This window comes from Anastrepha ludens, chromosome 4 (genome assembly GCF_028408465.1).
Source record: "Anastrepha ludens isolate Willacy chromosome 4, idAnaLude1.1, whole genome shotgun sequence".
NCBI lineage: Eukaryota > Metazoa > Arthropoda > Insecta > Diptera > Tephritidae > Anastrepha > Anastrepha ludens.
The window spans coordinates 38,941,352-38,963,157 of record NC_071500.1 but is presented as its reverse complement, the minus strand read 5'-3'; the positions used below and the strand labels follow the sequence as shown (position 1 = coordinate 38,963,157).

The window sequence follows — 21,806 nt, the reverse complement described above, 5'->3', positions numbered from 1 at the left end:
CACGGCAGATAGTTTTTATGAGGAGCTGTTTTATGACAGAAATACACTCGGAGGTTTACCATTGCCTGCCGAGCTGTTTAATAAACAAAATATGAAGGTAAACTTTGAGTGTGTAGTTTTACCCTGCTTTCTAGCTAAATTGCGATTCGTTTCTCAAAAAAATATTACCATTTCATTGTTCTCTACTTTTTTCGTGTTCGATTATAAAATACAATTGAAGTGGGCGGATTGCGCTGTACATTTTATCTGTGATTGTCCTGCATTTGCTAGAGCAAGGCTGCGAATTTTGGGTTCTTATGTCATGAGAATATATAATATTCGTTCCCTCGAACTGGAGGATATTTTCAGATTTTCCAAAAAATATGGAAAATTCTCACAGTTCTATCTACCTCTATGTCTCATAGGTATCCTTATTTTATCCTATTTCTTCCTTTCTGTTACTTCTCTCCTTTTTTCCTTGACTATCTACCCTTTTACTTTCCAGAGCTTTAAATACAATGAGCTTTTTAGGCTGAGTGCTTTAGGAGTTACCAAATCTCTCGCTGTTTTTGGCTCGGCTTTTTCAAATTTAAAAAAATTTCAATACATGCACATTAGGGTGGTCCAAAAAAAATTTGTATGCTGCCGCCCCCCAAAATAGTAAAGAATGAAAAATAAAAAGACCCGTATTTTTTTTTTTTTTAATCAGACCATATTTAATGGTGCCGCCGGGGCTTTGAAATATCCCATGTATTTTGCATGGGAAAAAAATACTTTTTCGTAGATTTCATGTAAAAACCTGGAAAATGAATATATTTTAACCGGATAACTCAGTTTCTCTTCATAATTGGTCAGGGAATAACAATAAATTAAACGCGTTCATTGACTCTTACTCACATTCGCATGGCATGTGCTATAAAATGCAACGGCCCATGGCAGGCAGAACTCAATGCGCTCTCTACGAGTTTAAATAACCAACAACCAAAAAGTAAAAACATCGCTTGGAAATGTGGTGATTGCTATAATCTATGTGCTGAAATTCGGATAAGAATCTTGAAAGAAAATTACGCACATCTGCGTGAGATGGAAATCGCATAGAGGGATTGCTAGTGTGATCTGTCAAAGGCAAATCAGCAGCTTTACAGCTGCTACCTTATGGATGTGTCTCGAGTAAAACATAAGAAAACTCGACATATTCATCAGTAATCCCAAATAACCAATTTTGTGCTGTTTGTGGCCCAATGGAGAATCCAATGCAACAGCAAAGCAATGATTTCAACGATTCCGTTCAAGTAAGTCAACTATACAAAATATCAAGAAGATAGAAATTGTCGAGTCATACCGTCATGTGAGCACGTACTGGGTTGCCCTTATTCGACGGACCCATGTGTTTTTTTTTTTAAATCAAAGAAAACACACAATTTTTTTGATGTTGACGATAATAATCATTTTATTTGGTTCAAGTAGATTTGTTGACATCACTTTTTGAATATGATATCTCACTAATGGCCGCCTTGAGCCTGTACGGCGTATTGTGCCCGTTTTGCAGCAAATTCCATAGTTTTAGCTAACATTTCGGCTGGATAAGCGGCTATTTCCTCACGGATGTTGTTCTTGAGCTCTTCTATGGTCTTTGGCTTATTAATATAAACCTTTGATTTTAAATATACCCACAAGAAGAAGTCAGGTGGCGTTAAATCGGGCGAACACGGTGGCCAGTCAAAATCGCCATTTTTCGACATCAAACGACGAGGAAACAATTTCTTCAAAAAATCGATTGTGGTGCGAGCTGTGTGTGGTGGAGCGCTGTCTTGTTGAAACCAGAACTGCCTCATACGCTTTCGACGAATAATTCGCATCACAAAAGTGGTTATCATATCGCGATAACGCTCCTGATTCTTCTGCTTGATTTTACTTCTTTTGTTGAATGTAAATTTCAACAATTTGGGAGCGCTCGCGTGGCGTGTATAGTTCCATGGTAAAAATCTGCTTGGACTGACGCTTCCAATGCGGTATGTCATTAAGCGATCTGACGTCTCTGTCAAAAGATACAGGGTTGCCAGAAGGGTCCGTCGAATATGGGCAACTCTGTATTCCACTGCCCAAGAATTGAAGATTAGTCATCAAACTGTTTGGAATCATTGGCTTAGGAATGTATGTAACTATGCTAATTTGATCGTTGCGAAAAACGCGAACAAAATTTTGAAAAATGATTGTATATCGAGTAAAATATAAAGTAACTAACTGATACAATCATCGGTAAGCCGTTCTTACAGCACATTAAGGAAATCTCAGACAAAGAGATAAAGGATTCGCTGTTATACTTGGACCTGGAAATGGATCTGAAGCACACACAAAAAAAACAAAGTAAAAAAAAGAGGCATCATTACACAAGACAGTGGTAGTAAAACGGTGCTGGTCACTAATTAGGACTATTTCTGTGGAAATATTCAAGCACTCCAACAACAACAATTATTAAAAGTGCCATGAATATTTGTAAGCGGTATAAAAAAGCAAGCAAGAAATAATACGCCTGTTTCCTGTTCCCTTTACTTATGGTACATGTTTTCATTAATTTGACTGCCCGGGCGAGCTTTCAATAGCACCTCCGGTCAACCCAACTGAAGTCTTCGCTTTATGCGACAAATAATTGATTGAAGCATATAATGTACAGCATTTTCCTTAAGATGGTGTAAAGAGAGAGATTCATTAGGTTAAATGGGCTACTCTTAAAAAGAGTTCAGACGTGGTTCACATATAACCACTATGGTGCTCAGTTGTATCCCAATATCTCCTTAAACCGTCGCCATATTTTGACGAATCCAATTAAACTCTCTGAGATTCTGATCAGAAACTATGATCTATGAAGTAGCTCTTCAGAAATCTGGAGCGCATTTTCTGGAATACGGCGCATAAGAAGTATTGAGTGGATTCTACTTACCTCATCAGTGTTCTCCTAAAAAGGTCGTTTCGGAGAGTCTCTGCAAGTTCCGTGTTTTTCATTCATTGAAAGTTGGCTAAAGTGAATTCGATACTTTTCATGTGCCCACATTAACACAACTACTGTGATATCCTTAACTTGCGGAAATAGGAAGCCCAATACGGCTTGCAGGCTTAGGCACAAAATTAGTGTTCCAGTATTTCAGTTTCTACTTCATTTACCAATGTAAACCACAGTGGTCATTAGACGGGCGTCCTTTTCTTTTAAATTGCGACCTTATTAGGTAGTGCAATAGTGATACTTTTAGGCATGTTATATTCTTTTAAAGAGGCTTATGTGATAGGCAGAATATGCTACGAGGCATTTGCTTTCAATCATTTTGGGTACAATAGGGCATAAAATACCTTTGGGCAAACACAATCCAGCCGATTGAACTTTCAAAATAATTTAATCTAAATATGAATTATTAGGTTGGGTTAGGTTGAACTTGGTTGATCCTCTACATCACAAATAGACCAGAAATGGATCCATAGAGATACCAAGCCTTCGTATGGAGAGTTTAATAAATTTATATTTTTTCTTTAATTTGATAATTTAAGTAGGACGCTAACTTTTTAATCTGCCACACTTTCTAAGATTGAAAGTGGTGCAGAACCTAGGCACTTTATTCGTGTTTTGCTAAGTGCAGGGAAGTGGCAGAAAGGTGTTGACCTCGTTACATATTGTGCATGTATCGTTTTGCTCTAGCCACAGTGTACCGTTAGTATCCCGACTACAAGTTTACACTTTCTCCTGGAAAGGAATAAAATATAGTTTGCAGACCTGGCGTTGTGCCTGCGTAGCATGATTTTCGCGATCCTGCATGAGCTGGTTCTTTCCCTTCCCATATGAGTTCGGTTCTCGAATCATTGCTGTATCTACATATATTCAGACGTTGTTTGCACAGGGGTGATTATATACTGGTCGTGCTAGCTGTAGGAAGATTCGCACCTGCTTTGGCTAGTGGAACTCAGTATATTATTGCTTTTTTCTCAGTTTCTAGGTCATCCATCCTGATCCAGCATAGTCATACGCAGTGTGAGTTCATCATTTCTGCTACTATTGCTTTACTAGCTGATTGGTTGTCAATGTGAAAGTTTATTTGAGAGTTCGGAGGAGAGTTCTCTTTGACTCGGGTTGCTGCATTGTTGGCTAAGTACATCTCACCTTCTAACACCCTGCAGTAGTCCGGTAATTTGTATGACTGTTCATAGCCTCATTCCGAACACAATACTGTATATATGTTAAAATTGTTGTCCTCCCTTCCGCCATCCGTCCTTTACTAATACTACCTTCGATTCCCTGTTGATATTAGCTCGAGGAAGAACGTAGTCCGAGTTAGTGTTTTAACCTCTGCATATACGGTTGTCACGGTTGGCTTATTTGCAGAACTTTTTGCTACTAAGTCTACTAAGGTTAAGTACGTTGTCCAGTACCGTTGTAGGAGTGGTGAGCACAGTTCTGCAACTCTTTGTACTTTACTCAATTTGTTAGAGTACGTCTTCTTATTCAAACTTGTCCACCATACTAAAGGGTTTTCCAATAACGGGTGTTACAGGTTAATGGATTGCACTATCGAGAGATGATTAACGATGTTTTATGGCCGGAATTGAATGGTATTGATATGGACAACGTTTATTTTCAGCCCAGGGTCGACTCAAGACCTCAAAGATGGAATTCGTGAGGCTATCGAGAACATAGGACAGCCACTTTGCAATTCGGTTATGGCAAATTTCATGAAAATGGTTATTGTCCTGTAAGCGTGGTCGTGGTGCTCATTTACCTGATTTTATTTTCCACTATTAACGGTATACCTTCCTCTTTATAATGAAATAAACATCCGATAATTTATATTAAAAAATAGCATTTTCAAAATAACACCTCTTATTAAAAAACCCCTTTAGAATGCCATAGAGCATTATTGGTCTTACTACTGCCGTGTAAATCTAATGTGAAAGTCCTGAAGACAAGCCCCATGTCTTACCGGCCATTGTCCTGCAGGGTATACAGCATTTAGTGCTTTCTTCATTCGTTCTTTTACATTGAGCTTCTTTAATATTTTAGGTGGTTTACTGCATATTTGTAAATAAATGTTTGTATATGTTGAAGCAAAGCATTGTAATTCTTCTATCTGATTGGAAACCATGTGATGCTTGTCATATTAGTAGGCTTGAATTTGTCACGACTGTCTTTATCGGTTATGCTTTGCGTTCTTTACATTTCTCTGATCCAATTCCTTTCTATAAAAATCAAACACTAGATATTAGAAAAACTATTCTCTCCCTCACTTTCTTCTTTTATTTGATAAGTGGCGTGATTGACTCCCCATTGTTAATCGGGAAAATTTATTTCAATATTCGTCAGCGAAGCTCACGAAATCACGATATTTTCTAGTTAGGAATGGTTACAACTAATTATGCTTTCAATGTTCCAATTTCTAGAACTTTGAGAAAATTTAGCATGCATTCAAATCGTACAGACCTAAATTTTTATTCCACAAAGTACTACTTCAAAGTGCTACTAAATTAATTGTTTAACTAGTTTCTAAGTATTCTCTGAAATTATTTCTTTATAAAAAATTGCTACCATCTGCAATTACTGATTCATGTTACTCTTTTCATTTCCAGAAGACGCCACTAAAGCTAACAGCCCGAACGCACAACCCGAGACACAATATGAATTCATATTTAAACGACGTGCAGTCATCATCACTGGTGCAATAATTCTACTAACAATATTAATCGGGATAATCATAGTCACAGTGAATAACCTCACAAAAGAAAGGATTCGAAAAAGTAAGGTCCTCGGCGATGGCGACGATTCCAGAAAGCATATTCCAATCAATTCAACAATAGGTATTTTCTAATAGATGCAAAAATGTTGGTGCTCAGTGCGGCTTAATTTTAAAACACACAAATACATACACAGATATTAGTTCCTAAAACACCTTTAGCCTTCCATAAAATAAATTACCAATTAATACTTAGCGTACGCGAAGTTCATAACGGCAACAACAATAGGAACATCGTTTTTTTTTTTTTTTTTTTTTTTTGAAAACACGCAAACATACTGGTGCTCACGATGGTTTGATTTTAAAATACTCACATCCATACATACTTACATTCAAGTACATTTTTTGCCATAAATTTTTTTACCATTACATTAATTGTTCCATTGAAATTACATTAAGGGAAAGATAAATATAGTATCGGAGTTTTTAGTCACAATTTAGTTACACAAACTATGGTATCATGAAGAGCCAACACCTTAGTTTTGAGTGTTTTAAAGTATTTGGTGGCAACCACCTCAATTTATCCTAATTGGGGCGCGAAAACAGTACTACGGCACCTCCCAGCTGTCGAAAAAAAACAAGAGTTTCGAGTTTTTCGCGAGAATGGGCCTTTTAGCCCACTTATAGTCATAAGTCGAACTCATTATCTTTCATCCAGTCATGATTGGGAATATGGTTTACGCTCATAATGAACTCATTCTCAGACTACCTATCCATCATCATCATCTATCAGCTCTTTTTGAGTAGATGAATATGGTTTACGCTCATAATGAACTCATTCTCAGACTACCTATCCATCATCATCATCTATCAGCTCTTTTTGAGTAGATGAAATTGCAGCCATCCGACAAGGCTTCCCTTTTCCTTGAATGGCGAAATAACCGCTTACGCGATTTTGGCGAGTTTAACAAAGGTTCTTTCTCAGGGTAGAATGTTTATCACATCAAGTGAAGCCATGTCCTTCATTACCTGATATTTCCAACGCAAAGCAAGCCATCCATCACCTCTGCTACCACCAGCTGGTTACTGCATCGAATACTTTTAGAGCCGGGGCATTTGTATCCACGTAGCCGTTGGATCTTTATCCGCTGCACTATGTCTGTGGCGCCGTAAAGCTCATACAACTCATTGAGCCAAAGTCCAAAAATCTTTCACAGAGTTTCCTCTCGAATACTCCAATCGTCTAGGGCTCTGTGTCGGCAGGGCTTACTGATATCTTTAATGTTCCCAACCCTCGAATATTACTCATACATAACCACGCCATTTGTGTTGCTGGCATTGAAGATAATAAGACAAATGAATCCATTTTGTGTGCCTGACACAATTTTGCTAGACGTCCAACTTTGGTAAATGTAGGTTGGGAAAAGCATTGCCGTTCTCTAACTCTCCACAACCTAAATTTATTGGTTCGTCAATGAGGTGGCGTTACAACAGGAATACGAATCGGTGTCTGAATATTAGTTTCTGACTCTCGGGGATTTTTTTGTGTTATTTCCGATAGAAGAAACGATCTACAAATACCTGAAATTAATTGTAAACTTGGCATCACCTTATTTCTCCATCCTAGGGTGAACCTTGTATATCATATATTATATTAAACCCTCCACCAAACCATTTGAAATTTATTTATTAAAGTGTTCAGAGATTCCAATTCAGTAAAAGAATACTTTTTTGCTACCATTTTTAACAAATGGATTTATGTTTTGTTTTCGCTTTCTTTACCTTCTTAAATGGAACCTTTTGTAAGCGAGTGTCAAAAATATGACGCCATAAATGAGCAAACCTTTAATGATTGAAATCTGACTAATTGTTAAGTCGAAAATTGTAGATACTTTTAATATATTCTCTTTATCGGAAATTTTAAAACCATGCGTTGTGTGCCAGACGTTTTTATCCCGTAAGCGGTCCAGTTTTATGTCATGCCAAAATTTTTTTAAGAGGAGACATCTTGTTTGTAGTCTTGCCAATGAATTTGGCATCGATCCGGTATCCGACATGTATTACACATACTTATGTATATATGTGTTGATTGCTATATTATCACATTCAAGTAAAAGTTTGTAAAATTTGCATTAAAAAAGTCCGACTTTGCGTTATTCATTACAATTGAAGCGCAACAAATGTTGCACAATTCGAAATTGGTACTATCACGTGTTGTGCAAGTTATACATACATATATTTGTACAATATTCCTCTGCAATAACGACACAACTCAAAATTCCATGTATTTAAATTATATAGCGGATTAGGTTGATAATATAATTAAAACTATTTTTCTGTGTCATATCGACATAAGTACATATGTTTACCTGTTCCCCATCTGACGGGGGGTGCAATTGTTCGAAGGCAATTGTAATATTGCTGAATTATGAAAACTGTATTTAGTTCTACTCGGAATTATTATAATTTGAGTTGCGTCGTTTTTGCATAGGGCTATCGATTTGTCGTCTTTTGTGAATTGTACATTTATTTATAAAAGAATCATAATTGTGAAAGTGAATTGCAGGCAATTTCATTGGAGCACCAACCTAAAGCCAAAAGTTAAGTTGAATGGAATTAAATGTATTTAAGCTAAATTATTATAATAATAATACATGAGTTTAACCCCCTTTAAATTTTGTTTTCAGAACCCCTGGAAGATAGCGAGTACATGTTTAATGGCACACTGTTGATAGTCAGCAAAGACGAATGGTTTGCTGAGGCTGTGAAAGATGACATTGATAAATTAAAATTGCCAGTACCGCGCGTCGTTATCTCTCATACTGCTTCAACAATTTGTGAGAATAAGGTAAGTGCTCAAAAATTGTTCGAGCGAGCGCATAACTTATAACGCATTAATTAATTTATTCTCTCTTCTATCCCTTTCTTTCTTTCTCTCGAACAACCTTTGTCTTTTGTGCAGGTTCAGTGTGATGCACGCGTGCAAAGTGTACAAGCCTTTCATATACATTCAAATGGCTGGAGTGATATTGGTTATAATTTTCTAGTTGGCGGAAATGGTTTAGTGTATGAAGGGCGTGGCTGGTATGAAGAAGGTGCCCACACTAAAGGCTATAATAAAGACGGCATTGGCATAGCTTTTATCGGCACCTTCAATGAAGAAGTACCTACAGCGAATGACTTGAAAGCAGCTCAATTACTTATTGAAGAAGGGGTGAAGTTGGGTGTGCTCGCACAAGATTATCGTCTCTATGGAGCGCGGCAGCTGAGCGGCACCGAAAGTCCTGGCAAAGCACTCTATAGCATAATCACAAAATGGCCACACTGGAGTAGACGCATTTGAGTGTATAGAAATTAATAGACAATTTGCAATATCCAATGGCTATGTATATACTAAGTGTATAGGACAAATCGAGTTAACTATTCAAAATTTTAAATTATTTTATATATTTCATATAATTGTATATTTTATGCTCTAAATGTTAATGCCCACTTGCTTACATTTGTACATTTGTATAATATATGTTTTTAACAAAAAAAAAAATATATTTAATTAGTTATTTTAAATCTTTAGTGTGTTTGTATGCAATGTTTGTTATATGTGAATATGTAGGCAGGGACTAAAAGGAGTGTCTTTAAAAATGTCAGAGCAACCGAGATTTTTGTAAGAAAAATTTTATAGAAATGTCATATTACATATTTCATATTATACAATATCATATTCATATTCAACCTACCTTGTATTTCTTACAGCGGATGATAATGTGGGTGGCGGTAAGATATTGCGAATAGTCCCACGCGATGCCTGGTTGGCACAACCTCCATCAGCTGATCCTATACCTCTGGCAACGCCTGTCAGTAAGGTCATTGTACTTTCCACACTCACTGACGACTGTGAAACACAAGCAAGTATTGTTCATATGCTCGCTCATTTAAAATTAAAATTCGTAAAAGTACTGTCACTCATAAAAGTGAATGTTCCACACTTAAACGAGCTAACATCAAGATAATCACAAAATAATAGTTAATTCACATATAGTAAATAAGACCTGATGCCCACACGCCTCAAGTGCTTTGATTTGCTAGGTCACGTCTACGCATGTATTGATATTTTTCAGTAAGAAAGTTGCCGCACACAGGTTAAGTCCCGTAAAACGAACTCAATGTCGGCCTGAACAAAATGAGGCTGATGCTGGCAGTCCGTGGCAATTCTGTCATAGTGGTATCTCGACAAAACTTGATAATCTCTTATTTTTCCTTCGTTAGATTTCAAAACAAACTTCCATGTTTCCTTCAAGGAGAGACTGGTGAAGAGACAAATGACGTGAAGAGAATTTCGTTTATTTCAAGTCTTAAACATAATTCCAGTTCTTACAGACCACTTAGAATTATTAAATAAATTTAAAAAAAGTTTAGAAATTTATAAAACTCATTTTTTGAAACCGAAAAGTCAAGCGGAATAGAACTCGAGATCTCATTGAATTCTCTTAGAGCGCAGGCAATAGGAGCATTACGCGTATAATTCGTGCTAAGAATTTTAAGATGAAATTGTTAAATAGAGTTGCGTAGAGATCTAGTAAGAATATGAAAGTGAGTGCTACGTAATAGGGATGAACAATCAATTTCTCCTTTAGTTACACTAAAAAAAAGGAAAAGACAGTGAGAGTGCAGACCTTCTACTCTCTAGAGACTTTAAGTGAATTAAAATCAAACGGGATTTATAGGAAGGAATACGATTTGAGAATTTTAACGACCTGAGAGCATGTTTAAGGAACAAGGTCTCCAGATTAATGTTGCATATTCTAATCTAGAGCGAATAAAGGAAGTAAAAAGTAATTTGTGAGTATAGGGGTCCGAGAATATCGAGCTATTACGCCGTATAAAACCTAATGTGACTGTTGAAGGAAAAATGGGAGTCAAAAATCACACCTAGAACTTTGAATTCATTAGAAGATTCAAGTGCAGCATTGTCAATGTTATAAGATGACTGGAAAACGGTTTGAGTTTTGGCGAAATTGACATGAAAATATTTCTTAATATTTAGAGAGATGCCAAAATTACTGCACTAGCGAAGGAACGCATTAATTTCCGTTTTCAACATAGGAACATCCTCATTTTTTCTAATAGAGGCATACAGAAGAAATTTGGCAAATGAAAAGCAGGTACTAATATCATTAATAAATAGAACGAAGAGGAGAGTCCCTAAAATACTGCCCTATGGCACTCCTGAAGATGAAGATATATATACATCGATATCGATCGGTCCAAAGGGATAAAGGTGTGTGTTTAGTTAGAATAGAAAAATAGAGTTCCTCATTTTGATGTATCCAGACATTTCAAGAGCATTAGCTTTTAAATTAGGCTAAAACTTTCCTATTATGGTTCTCATTAATCTCGGGGCACATTTTCTTACCAAACCATTACGAATACCCGGGCATAGGGATATTTCATAGAATTTTCGCCCAATTATGTACAAAAGAATAAGCGCTAAAAAAGTGCATACACACTTTAGTGAGTGACTGTGCACAATTGCATATATTTATATGTATATTCATTACATTTTAACAACTGGCAACCTTTTTCGTTTTTCAGGCTATGTGCGTCTATCGTGTACGCATGACGCAAACGCTAAACATCGAATCTCAAAATCATGATGATATTATTTACAACTTTCTAATTGGCGGCGATGGTAATGTATATGAGGGGCGTGGTTGGGATGTAACCGGTGCACATCTGCGCGGCTTCAATTCGGACAGTATTAGTTTTGCCTATATTGGTACTTTCAAAAAACAAAAGCCATCGGAAAAGCAAATGGATGTCACAAAATTGCTCCTGAACGAAGGTGTACGCTTGGGCAAACTCTCGCCAGATTATAAGATATATGGCGCATATATGTTGGACCCGACTTCGACAGATGCGAAAGCAGACGAGTTGTACAACAGCTTCAAGGGTTGGCCACATTGGTCTGATAATAAATTTGTAGAAAAAGCTCGATAAAATTTTGCATTAGTTTGGAAAACATAAAATATGTATCCAATTTTTGTAAGTAAATAAATATTTTTGTTTTTAAGTTAGAACCAGGAAATGACATATTTACTTGGTTAGATATCACTCTGAAGTGGAATTAGTTTTATACTCGTAGTCTGTTCAAATGGTTGCTATAGAGTTGTCTAAAAAGGGCAATATAAGAACTGTAGTAACAAAACTATATTAGCGGATTTGTTGAATTCTATCTATTTCGAATATATTTTAATAGCATAACTATGTAAAAAGGCTTGTTGTTCCTTTTCCAATTGCAATAATTCACTCATCAATTGTGAACCCGTTTGAATAATGTCATACACGAGCATACTCAGCGCAATGAAATAAGAGGAAAGTAACCAAGATCAAGCAAAAATTATTCTGTCAAAAAAATATCGGGAATTGTTCATTTAAAAAGCGCACGTTACACATATGTATGTATGTAAGTGGCTACTGTGACTTGACTTCACAAGAAGGGTAAAATGAGAGTTAGAGTCAGTCGAAGAGTAACGCGCACTAAGCTAAGACGTGCTTAAGTTTTGTTTTATCATTTTTTTCAAATATTCATCAATTAGAGTACAATAATAAACGAGTTAAGTGGTTCTAGATATTTCAAACTGTTTTTTATTGTACGGCGGCCGCAGGTGTGCTCTCCGATTTTCACTATGGATGAAAATATCGTTCGAAGAATTTGTCTTAAATTTTGTGCTTTGAACGGGATTTCGCGTGCCGAATCCTTGAAAATGTTGCCGAAAGCCTATGGCGATTGTGTTTTGTCAAAAACACGGGTCTACGAGTGCTATAAGGCTTTTGCAGAAAGCCGAGAATTCGTGGAAGATTTACCCCGACCTGGTTGCCCATCAATGTCTTCCACAAAGTCAAGGAAATGGTGCTGGAAAACCATTAATAAAGTTTAGGGAGGTAGCTCGAGGGCTTAGCGTGCCTCACAAATCGACAACAACACCAATTGGGCATGAGGCGCGTGGCTGATCGACTCTTCCCAAGAGGGTTGCATTTCTTTCAAAAACTTCTTCGGAAGAAGGTGGCTGAAGACATGGACAAAGACATAACAGGTAATGAAACGTGAGTATATGAGTTTGACATGCAAACAAGTCAACAGTCGGCTGAATGGCAGTAACCAACCACATGAGCCGAAACCCAAAAAACCATGTCAAAGTCGGTCAAAAATGAGAGTCATGCTACTCGTTTTCTTTGATTATCATGGTGTTGTGCACTCAGAATTCCTTCCAAATGGTTATACGGTAAACAAAGAATATTATTCGGAAGTTATGCGACGTTTGAGAGAGAATGTACGTAGGTAATGGCCGAATTTTTGGAAAGTAAACTGATGGATATTGCACCGTGATAACACACCGCCTCACAAGGCTTAAATTGTGAACTTTTTTTGACCAAAAACTCGACAAATATCATCGAACAACCACAATTTTCACCGGATTTATCCTCTTGTGACTTTTTCCTTTTCCTAAAACTTAAAGTGCCACTCGGCGGACACCGCTTTGAGTCGATAGAGGCCATTGAGGAAAATTCGCTGAAGGAGATGAAGAAGATCTCTTCAAGCGCGCTTAAAAGGTGCTTTGATGTCTAGACTAATCGTTGGCATACGTGTATTGCCAATTCTTTTGCGTTGTTTTGAACAATTCCTGGTACTTTTTTGACAGAATGTATATGTAAAGGGAAAAAATGTTCCCATAAAAGTAGTTGTTCACATGATAATAAAATTACTCTTTTTTACATCAACGATACTAAGCAAAATTCAACAAGTAAGAAATTACTTAGGGGAATCAATTCGAATTATAATCCATATTAATTACATTTTACAAAAATGTTTCAAGGACATCAAGAGCGCAGGTGTCAAACTTGAGGAACCTACAGTAATCGCTCAACCTTCTTTCGTACTAGAAAAATTAGTGGGGTTACTCCATTGCCTTCATTTGTTGGAGGAATCATTCGCCATGCTAATCACTTTTATCTGCGAGGTTTTCTTTGAAGAAATACAAATTCGAAGATGAAAAGATAAAAGATCTAATTATCTTCAATTTAATATAGGTACATATATTTTGATCAGTTAGCGAATTCTCCAGATATTAGAAAATTTGCATTATGCACTTTTTTTCTGTAATTATAGCCCTTTCTTTAATGATATGTTAAAAATTATATGACGTTAAATATAGGTATTATATGAATTTTTGGTCTCGGCGGCCGATTTCTTATTAGAATGGGATGTTCCGGTCCTTGCACTTTTTTGGGTGTAAACTAGTGTTATCTCTTCAATTATTTCCATGTTTACATTTACCTAAACTAAGTTTTTACATTTTGTTTACAATTCTCTCCTAAATTCCACTTCGATCTGCGTAATCTTCCCTTCTATCATTCTTGGTCAAAAACTACCGATTATCCAACTATCCAATTATTTTCTTGCGTGAAAAGGAGTCCTTGGGTGGTCTAGAAATTTCTAAAAATCGATTTTTTGTTTTTTCGATATTTCGAAAGTAAATTTCATGTGGAAATCGCCAATATTATAGCTTCTACAGCTCATTAACTAGGTAGAGAGCGGTCCGCGCGCTCCTGCGTCTCAAACTTTGAACTCATTTAGCTCGAAACGACTTTTTTCGGTCTGGTGTCGTCAAAAAATCTAATCAGCTGAAATTTAAATATGTTGTTCACAACATCAAGGGCTATCGTCCGTACTAGAATCATATCATTATTTCATATTTTTGATAAAAAACCCCGATTTTTAGAGTGTCAAATTCAAAACCGCGCCATTTTGTAATTTGTTTTTACCCGTACGGGACATAGCTCCAGTCATACCGATTAATATTTTTTTTTTGGTTTTTGTGTTTCAGATAAATAGAAGAGCCAAAATTGACATCAACGTGCATGTCCAATTTTTCAGGAGGGTCAATTTCCGTGCCATTTTTTAAATTATTAAAATTAATTTTTTTTATGTAAGACAATTTAAATAAAAAGGTAAAAAAATTTAAATATCGATTTTCATTTTTTTTTATTGTAGAAACAAAAATCCTGAAAATACCTTAAATTTTCGAGCTCAAGACCACCCGGACCCCTTAAAGCTTTCATCATAAGCTAAAAGTCAAAAATCTGCTTTATAATCGAAAAATACCGTATTGTAATGAAGCTACTTTTTTTTGGATTATAATTAAAACTTAGGTTTAAACATTTTTCAAAGCGTTGATTCCAAAGTTTTTTACATATTTTATTTTTGTATTTCAACATTGAATACTAAAACCGTTTGAAAACCTTTAAAATCAGGTGATATCAGCTATGGCCAATTTTGATTATCAGCTGATTGTTGCCATACTTGTAATGGCTGTATATTTCACATTAGAATAGGAAAGACGAATCTATAAAACTCGTTTTACCTTACACATTTTCTGTACCGTTAAAATATGTGCTTACGAGGATATGCTTGTATGTACGGTAGCGCAACTGTTTGAACAGGTCTTTAGTTATTTAAATAGCTACTAATTTTCTAACGACTACAACTGTAAATAACTAACTTTATTGCTTATTAAGGCGCATGCCTTTCCAAAAATATATATGAAAACTATTTTTTCTTTTTTTATAAAACCTGAGTTAAGAACTGAAATTTATTACTAAAAATGTAAACTTTTTATCTAGTCAAAAAATTTAAAATCTAGGAAATGAAAGAATATTATACAAAATCAATATTTACTGTTTCAAAAAGTGTTGGTAAATTAAAATTGTTTTCGCATTGCGGGATGTTATTGTATGTGCATTTAATTTAAGGTGAAAACTAAAAATATTGACATATTTGTTGTCATATAACTTTTAAATAATAATAAGCTTCTTTTTTAAGTTTACAGCTACATGTTGTTTACTGCTGCAAAATAATAACAAATCTAAACGCAATTATTTTACATAATTTTTATTTAAACTACTAATGAGACATTTTTTTTTAATTTGCTAAATGTTTTCCATTTGTATAAATATTTTCCAATTATAAAACAAACTTATTGGCATGCATTTATTGCTATTAAAATAAGACTTCAAAAAACCTGTATTTTGTACAATAAATATTTTTTACTTAAAATAATTTGTTCTATTTTACTTTAATTCCTTACTATCGAGCATATTTTAGCTTTATTTACTTTCTGCTGCCAAGATAGGAGAAACAAACCCTTGTGCTTATTGGAAGTGTGACTAAGGAAATTTCTTTCAAGTTCTTATTGCTAATAGCTTTAGTAGTAGTAGCTTTCCAATAACAGGTGTTATCTACCGCTATCGAGAGATAATGATTTTTTATAGCCGGAATTGAATGCCTTCTGTATTGATCTGGACAACGTTTATTTTCAACAAGACGGCGCTACGTGCCACACAAGCAACGGAACCATTGATTTTTTACGGGAAAAGTTTCCGGATCGTGTTATCTCTCGAAGAGGTGATCACAATTGGCCACCGAGATCTTTGATTTACCACCTTGTGACTTTTGTTTTTGGGGCCACGTGAAAGAGAAGGTCTACGCCATCAGCCCAGGGTCGATTCAAGACCTCAAGGATGGATGTCGTGAGGCTATCGAGGACATAGGGCAGCCACTTTGCAAAAAAAAAATTTCATCAAAAGAATATCGTCCTGTAAGCGGTGTCGTCATGGTCATTTGCCTGATTTTATTTTCCCCTATTAACGGCATACCTTCCTCTTTATAATGAAATAAACATCCCATCATTTATATTAAAAAATAGCATTCTTCTTTGAATATCAAAATAACACCTCTTATTGTGCCTTAGAGTTGGAACACTCACGGAGTATTTAAATCCAGTATCCTTCCTTCCTTCGAACTTAGAGCTTTGGCATAGATTTTGTGGGCTTTTAAAGAAGTATTCTAATAATCCCAGTTCAATAATAAGGGACTACACTCATGCCTCGCTTAACGGCTTAAATAGGTTCCGCAAAACTTAGCTGTAAAGCGAAAAGCCGCCGAATGAATTGTTTTTTGTGCAAATGCAAACAAATTAAATCATATCGGTTCGCATTAAAAAAAAAAAGAAAAAAAAATATATAAAGTGTTAAGTCCATCTAAAATGATACTTTTATTTTTTTAGGAATAAAGTTTTAAGTTTAAATAGAGACAAACGAGAATTCCAAAGAAAAAAATGAGAGTACAAAAAAGTATACCATATCACAGTAAAACAAAAAATTAATAAAAAAAAATGGAAAAATTATAAAATGCGTGGGAGCTGTTTTAATCAAGTGAAATGTTGTGGTCATCAATTTCTGTTGCCGTTGATTGATTGTACTTCAAATATTCGTCCAGCTTTGTCTGCTTTGCCCCCCTTTCCCCTTCTTTTTGAAATATTTTGTACAAAGAAGGTTTTGGCTCCTCACCAAGTGCTTGTTTGCTTACTAACTACACCCGCTTTCGTCTGAAAGAGGTTCTTCGTTTTACCAAGCTATTGACCGTATAATGAAGCATTTGTATTTGTATAGATAAGTAGGTAGGTAGGGTAGGTAGGTTAGATGGCAAGAGTACTACAGGTACACTTCAAGTAGCACTTAGTTACCGTTCTGACGAATAGATGAGTACTTTGCGTAAGTAATGAAATATTTGATATTACCTGCAAAGTTGAGGGGAGTCAAGAGGACCTATGGGAGAATGTCAGAGGCCTTAATGAAGCGTAAGAAAACTCGTGCGATTCATCTTTTGGCAAACCGTATTTCTCTCCGCCAACTTATTATGTACTGCCTTTTAACTTCAAACCTTTTTTTAATAAACTTTTTCGCATACATACACATACATAACTGTTAACTAAACAAAATGTCAAAACACTCGCATGTCAAAAAAATTATGTGGTATAAAATAAGTAAATGTTTGATGTCCAGAATTTTAATTTCGCAACTGTATACGAGTACGTATGTATAAGTATATGCATGCATGTATGTATGTAGGCACATAAAATAAATTAATATCTGAAAATTCAATACAAAGTTGTATGTATGAGTAAATACGTAACTACTCGTTCGCTCAAAAGTATGAATAAATGTCTGTGCAAATTAGACGATGCCCCACACATTTGTTCGCAAGTACATACATATCTATGCATAGATAAATATATCAGGTCAGTCCATAAGTTCGTGCGTATTTTACCCATAATTTCACTTTTGTTCGATTTTTGCATACAAAAAATTATTCGCGGAATATTACGGAACTATTTATATTTTCTTCGACATATTGTGCATTCAACAAGTGATTTTAATCTCGGATAGAACCACGTGTTGTTAAAAAATAAAATGGAATCTTCGAACGCGTATAAGAGGCATATTTTGTATTTTTTTTTATAAAAGTGGTAAAAATACAACAACTACTGCTGCAGAAATAAACACTGTTCACGGAGAGGATACCGTGAGTTTAAGGACTGCGCAAAAGTGGTTTTCAATGTTCCGAAGTGGTAACTGCGACGTGGAGGATGCCACACGCGCTGGTCGTCCTGAAGTCTTCAACTCCGACGCCTTGCTCAAACTCGTGGAAGCTGAGCCAAATTAGACAGTCGATATGATAGCTCAGAGGTTAAATTCATCGCATGGAACAGTTCATAGGCACCTGGTTCAGTTGGAAAAGGTTTCAAAGCTGGGAACATGGGTTCCGCATAGACTTTTCGTCGCCAACCTTCAGCAGAGAGTGAATGTATGTTCTCGCTACTGCAACGGCTTGAAAATGAAAGTTTTTTGAACCGTATCGTACTGGTGATGAAAAATGGGTCTTTTAAAATAATCCTGTTCGCATACGCCAATGCTTAGATAAAGATGAAACACCAGAACCGACCCCTAGAGATGGCCTTCACCCCAAGAAGATTGTCCTGTCTATTTGGTGGGATATGGCAGGTATTGTTTATTATGAACTTCTGGAACCAAACCAGACGATAACTGCTGATTATTATTCCCATCAGCTATCAAACCTGAATGAGGCACTTAACAAAAACCGACCGTCTTTAGTGAATAGACGCAAAGTTTTGTTTCACCACGACAACGCAAGACCTCATACCGCAAAGCAAACATTCGGTAAACTGAACGAGCGCGGATGGGAGTTAAGGCCGCATCCACCATACTCTTCGGATATTGCACCTTGAGATTATCACCTTTTCCGTGGACTTCAATCCCACATGAGTAACAACAACTACTCCTCAAAAGAAGCTATAAAAAGGGATATCGAAGCGTATTTTGGCTCCAGGGACAAATAATTTTTTGAGCCTTTAAACATTTGTTTTATTACTTTTAAAGCCACCTTTAAAAAACGCACGAACTTATAGACTAACCTGATACTTATATATATGTGTAGATCCACTTCATATTGTCCATTATACACCTCGATGTACGTAGGTATGTTTATGCGAAAACAAATGTGTTTCATGTACATATCGATATACATATTTTATAAGGAATATAACATATTTATATTTCATATAGAGCATACATATCCACATATGTGTGTATACTCGTGCACTTAAATTTTTTCACATCTGAATAAACTATGTGCACATAAACACTAATGTTTGGAAAATTAGCATTATGTACTACATATGCATAATTTTCTTCCTCTTTATTGCTTGTGTAGTAAACACGAATGGATATTATCCTTCCCATGCTGGAAAGGTGGAATGGCTTAGAGAATTGATAATGGAAACTCATGTTATACCAAAACCATCTTATGGGTATACACCGTTTAATGAAACCCCCTTCAGTATTCCAACGAGAGAGAACAAAAGTAGTGGCGAAGTTTGGCCAAAGCTGTTCTTACTTTCTGCTCCAAATACAAAATAGAATTTATACTGGCTAACATCTCCACAAAAAATGTTGATCTTTTTCTGCCTTAAATATCATGCAGGCGCTCTTCTATTCAAAGAACTTTCTAATACTTCCATTCTTGGATTAGTTACAGAATAATGAGAAAATTGGTAAATCTCTTCACAGATATCAGATACACCGGAGTCGGCACGGACATACGTACCTCTGGTTTCTCCGAGGGATCCAAGATAGAATCTGGAGTTGGAGCGGGGGTTTTCTCTAGATTAACCAATATTTTAACCACCTTTAAACTACCGAAAACAAGTACCTACTACTTTTTTTTTTTTAAGCAGAGGTCCTCACGATCCTGCATAAATGCAAAATGCTTAGAGATCGCTGTTAAATATCTTTTCCGATAGTCAAGCAGCAATTAAAACCCTATTGCCGCCATATTGAAGTTCTCTTCTGGTCAACTCCTGTAAGGAAAAATGTATCTTATTTGGTTTCCAGGGCATAGGAGCATAAAGGGAAAATTGCCGATGAGCAGAACGTGTATGGATCCGGCAGCGGAAGAACTGTTGAACACTTTCTTTGAAAATATCCAGGTCTGGTGGGTAGGTGCTTGAGGTTCCTTAGTGTGCCTTTCGGAGATAGCATGAGGCAGTTCTCCAGCCTAGATCTCTTTTCTCTCCTCCACTACATCAAGAGCACTGAATGGCTGTAAATGGTTTTTCTTCCTTTAAGTTTTGAAAATTTTCGCAGGTAGTGATCTAGATTATAGTATCAAAACGGCACCCACCTACCTACCTACCTACCTACCAGATACGCTAAAGTTAAACTAATAATACGTGTCCACCAAAGACAAATCCTGCGTTTGCAGGTTTTGGGTTTGAGAGAATTGTCATATTGTCATTGTCATCCCCATAACAAGGTAAAAAAATTGCGTAAATTACCATTTAATACTAAAGTGCATGTAAACTCAACACAAACACAATGTGAAAGATGGGCTAAAAATAGGTTTGGATTATGACATTTATAAAGCATTTGACAAATGTTTTGGTTGGTGTTTGCGCTTAAACACACTAGCAAACCCAAAAGGAAGCTACGATGGAAGCGTTAGATAAGTTGCCGAAAAAAATTATTTACTTGTGTTCAAGATGGCATACTATCCGACAAATTGGCGAACTCGTGTATCATTCAATAGAATCGGCCCAAAGATATAATATTCAGGATCTTATGAGCATAATTTACATTTAATTGTGCATTTTATACAATTCGATGACAAACAAATGGAAGGATGAAGATGAAGTTGAGAGTAGTTTCCTCTATTTAATTTCGAAAATAAGTTGTTAGCTATGTATATACATTTATATATACAGTCGACTCTCGTTAATTCAAACCTACGATATTTCGAACCTCTCATTAATTCAAAGTTATCACGAGTCCCCTACATAATCTTTTTATATTTCGAATTATGTCCAAATATTTGTATGCACTCGGTAGTTCGACCGAAAAAATCATTGCTACGACGCGGTAATTCGAACTCATATGGTCAAACACTCGACAATTCAAATTTGCAAAGATTCTTGGTGTATTAGTAAGAACTTTAAAATTTGGGACTCCCCTGTAAATACCTTTACTGTACGCGCTTGCATAAAGCATGGGCACATTATGACGCACGCTTCCTCACGAATCGCTTCGAAGGTATACAGATTAAAAATTTCTATTAAATATGAGTCCTAAAAAGTAGAAATGTTTAACGATTGCTGAAAAGAAGAAATTAGTTGAAAAAGTAGAAGGAGGTGAGAAAAAAAGCGAGGTTGCAAAAGAATTTAAGATTCCACTCAGTACTCTCTCAACCATAATAAAGAACAAGGAGAAAGTTACTGCTGCTCAGACTGCAGGAGCACGGAAAAGAACAACTAAAGGTGAATTTCCTCGTCTGGAAGAAAGCCTGGTCATTTGGCTTAGACAATGTAGAGGACGAAAATTATCTATTAGCGGAATTTTATTAAAGGAAAAAGCAAAAGAGTTCGCGTCTACTCTAAACATACAAAACTTTGCAGCAAGTGAAGGGTGGCTTACAAATTTCAGAAAGAGGAATGGAGGCGTGTTTAAAAAAGTTTGTGGAGCTGTTAATGATGCTGTTTGCTCAGATTTGTATTGTTAATTGAAGACACGGATTGAAAACTATGATGCCCGAGACATTTTCAATGCTGATGAAACTGGCCTATTTTTCAAATGCTTGCCGGACAAGACGCTTAATTATAAAGATGAAAAGTGTCATGGGGGAAAACATAGTAAAGAGTAGGAGCA

At 36.0% G+C, this 21,806-nt stretch overlaps 1 protein-coding gene across 4 annotated transcripts in view; it reads left to right on the top strand.

Moving 5' to 3' along the window:
* The window catches only part of LOC128861739 (peptidoglycan-recognition protein LC-like), a 41,169-nt gene extending 25,421 nt beyond the window's left edge, over nt 1-15,748 (top strand). Inside the window, exons 3-5 of one of the 4 annotated variants that reach the window (XM_054100106.1) lie at nt 5,587-5,814; nt 9,444-9,595; nt 11,283-15,748. In XM_054100106.1, the coding sequence (XP_053956081.1) occupies nt 5,587-5,814; nt 9,444-9,595; nt 11,283-11,687 (785 nt within the window). In that variant the 3' untranslated portion in view covers nt 11,688-15,748. Of the gene's footprint in view, nt 1-5,586; nt 5,815-8,377; nt 8,539-8,652; nt 9,218-9,443; nt 9,596-11,282 lie in introns of those variants that run through there. The other 3 variants (XM_054100108.1, XM_054100107.1, XM_054100109.1) reach the window with 3 other exon arrangements.
* The last annotated feature ends 6,058 nt before the right edge of the window (nt 15,749-21,806 follow it).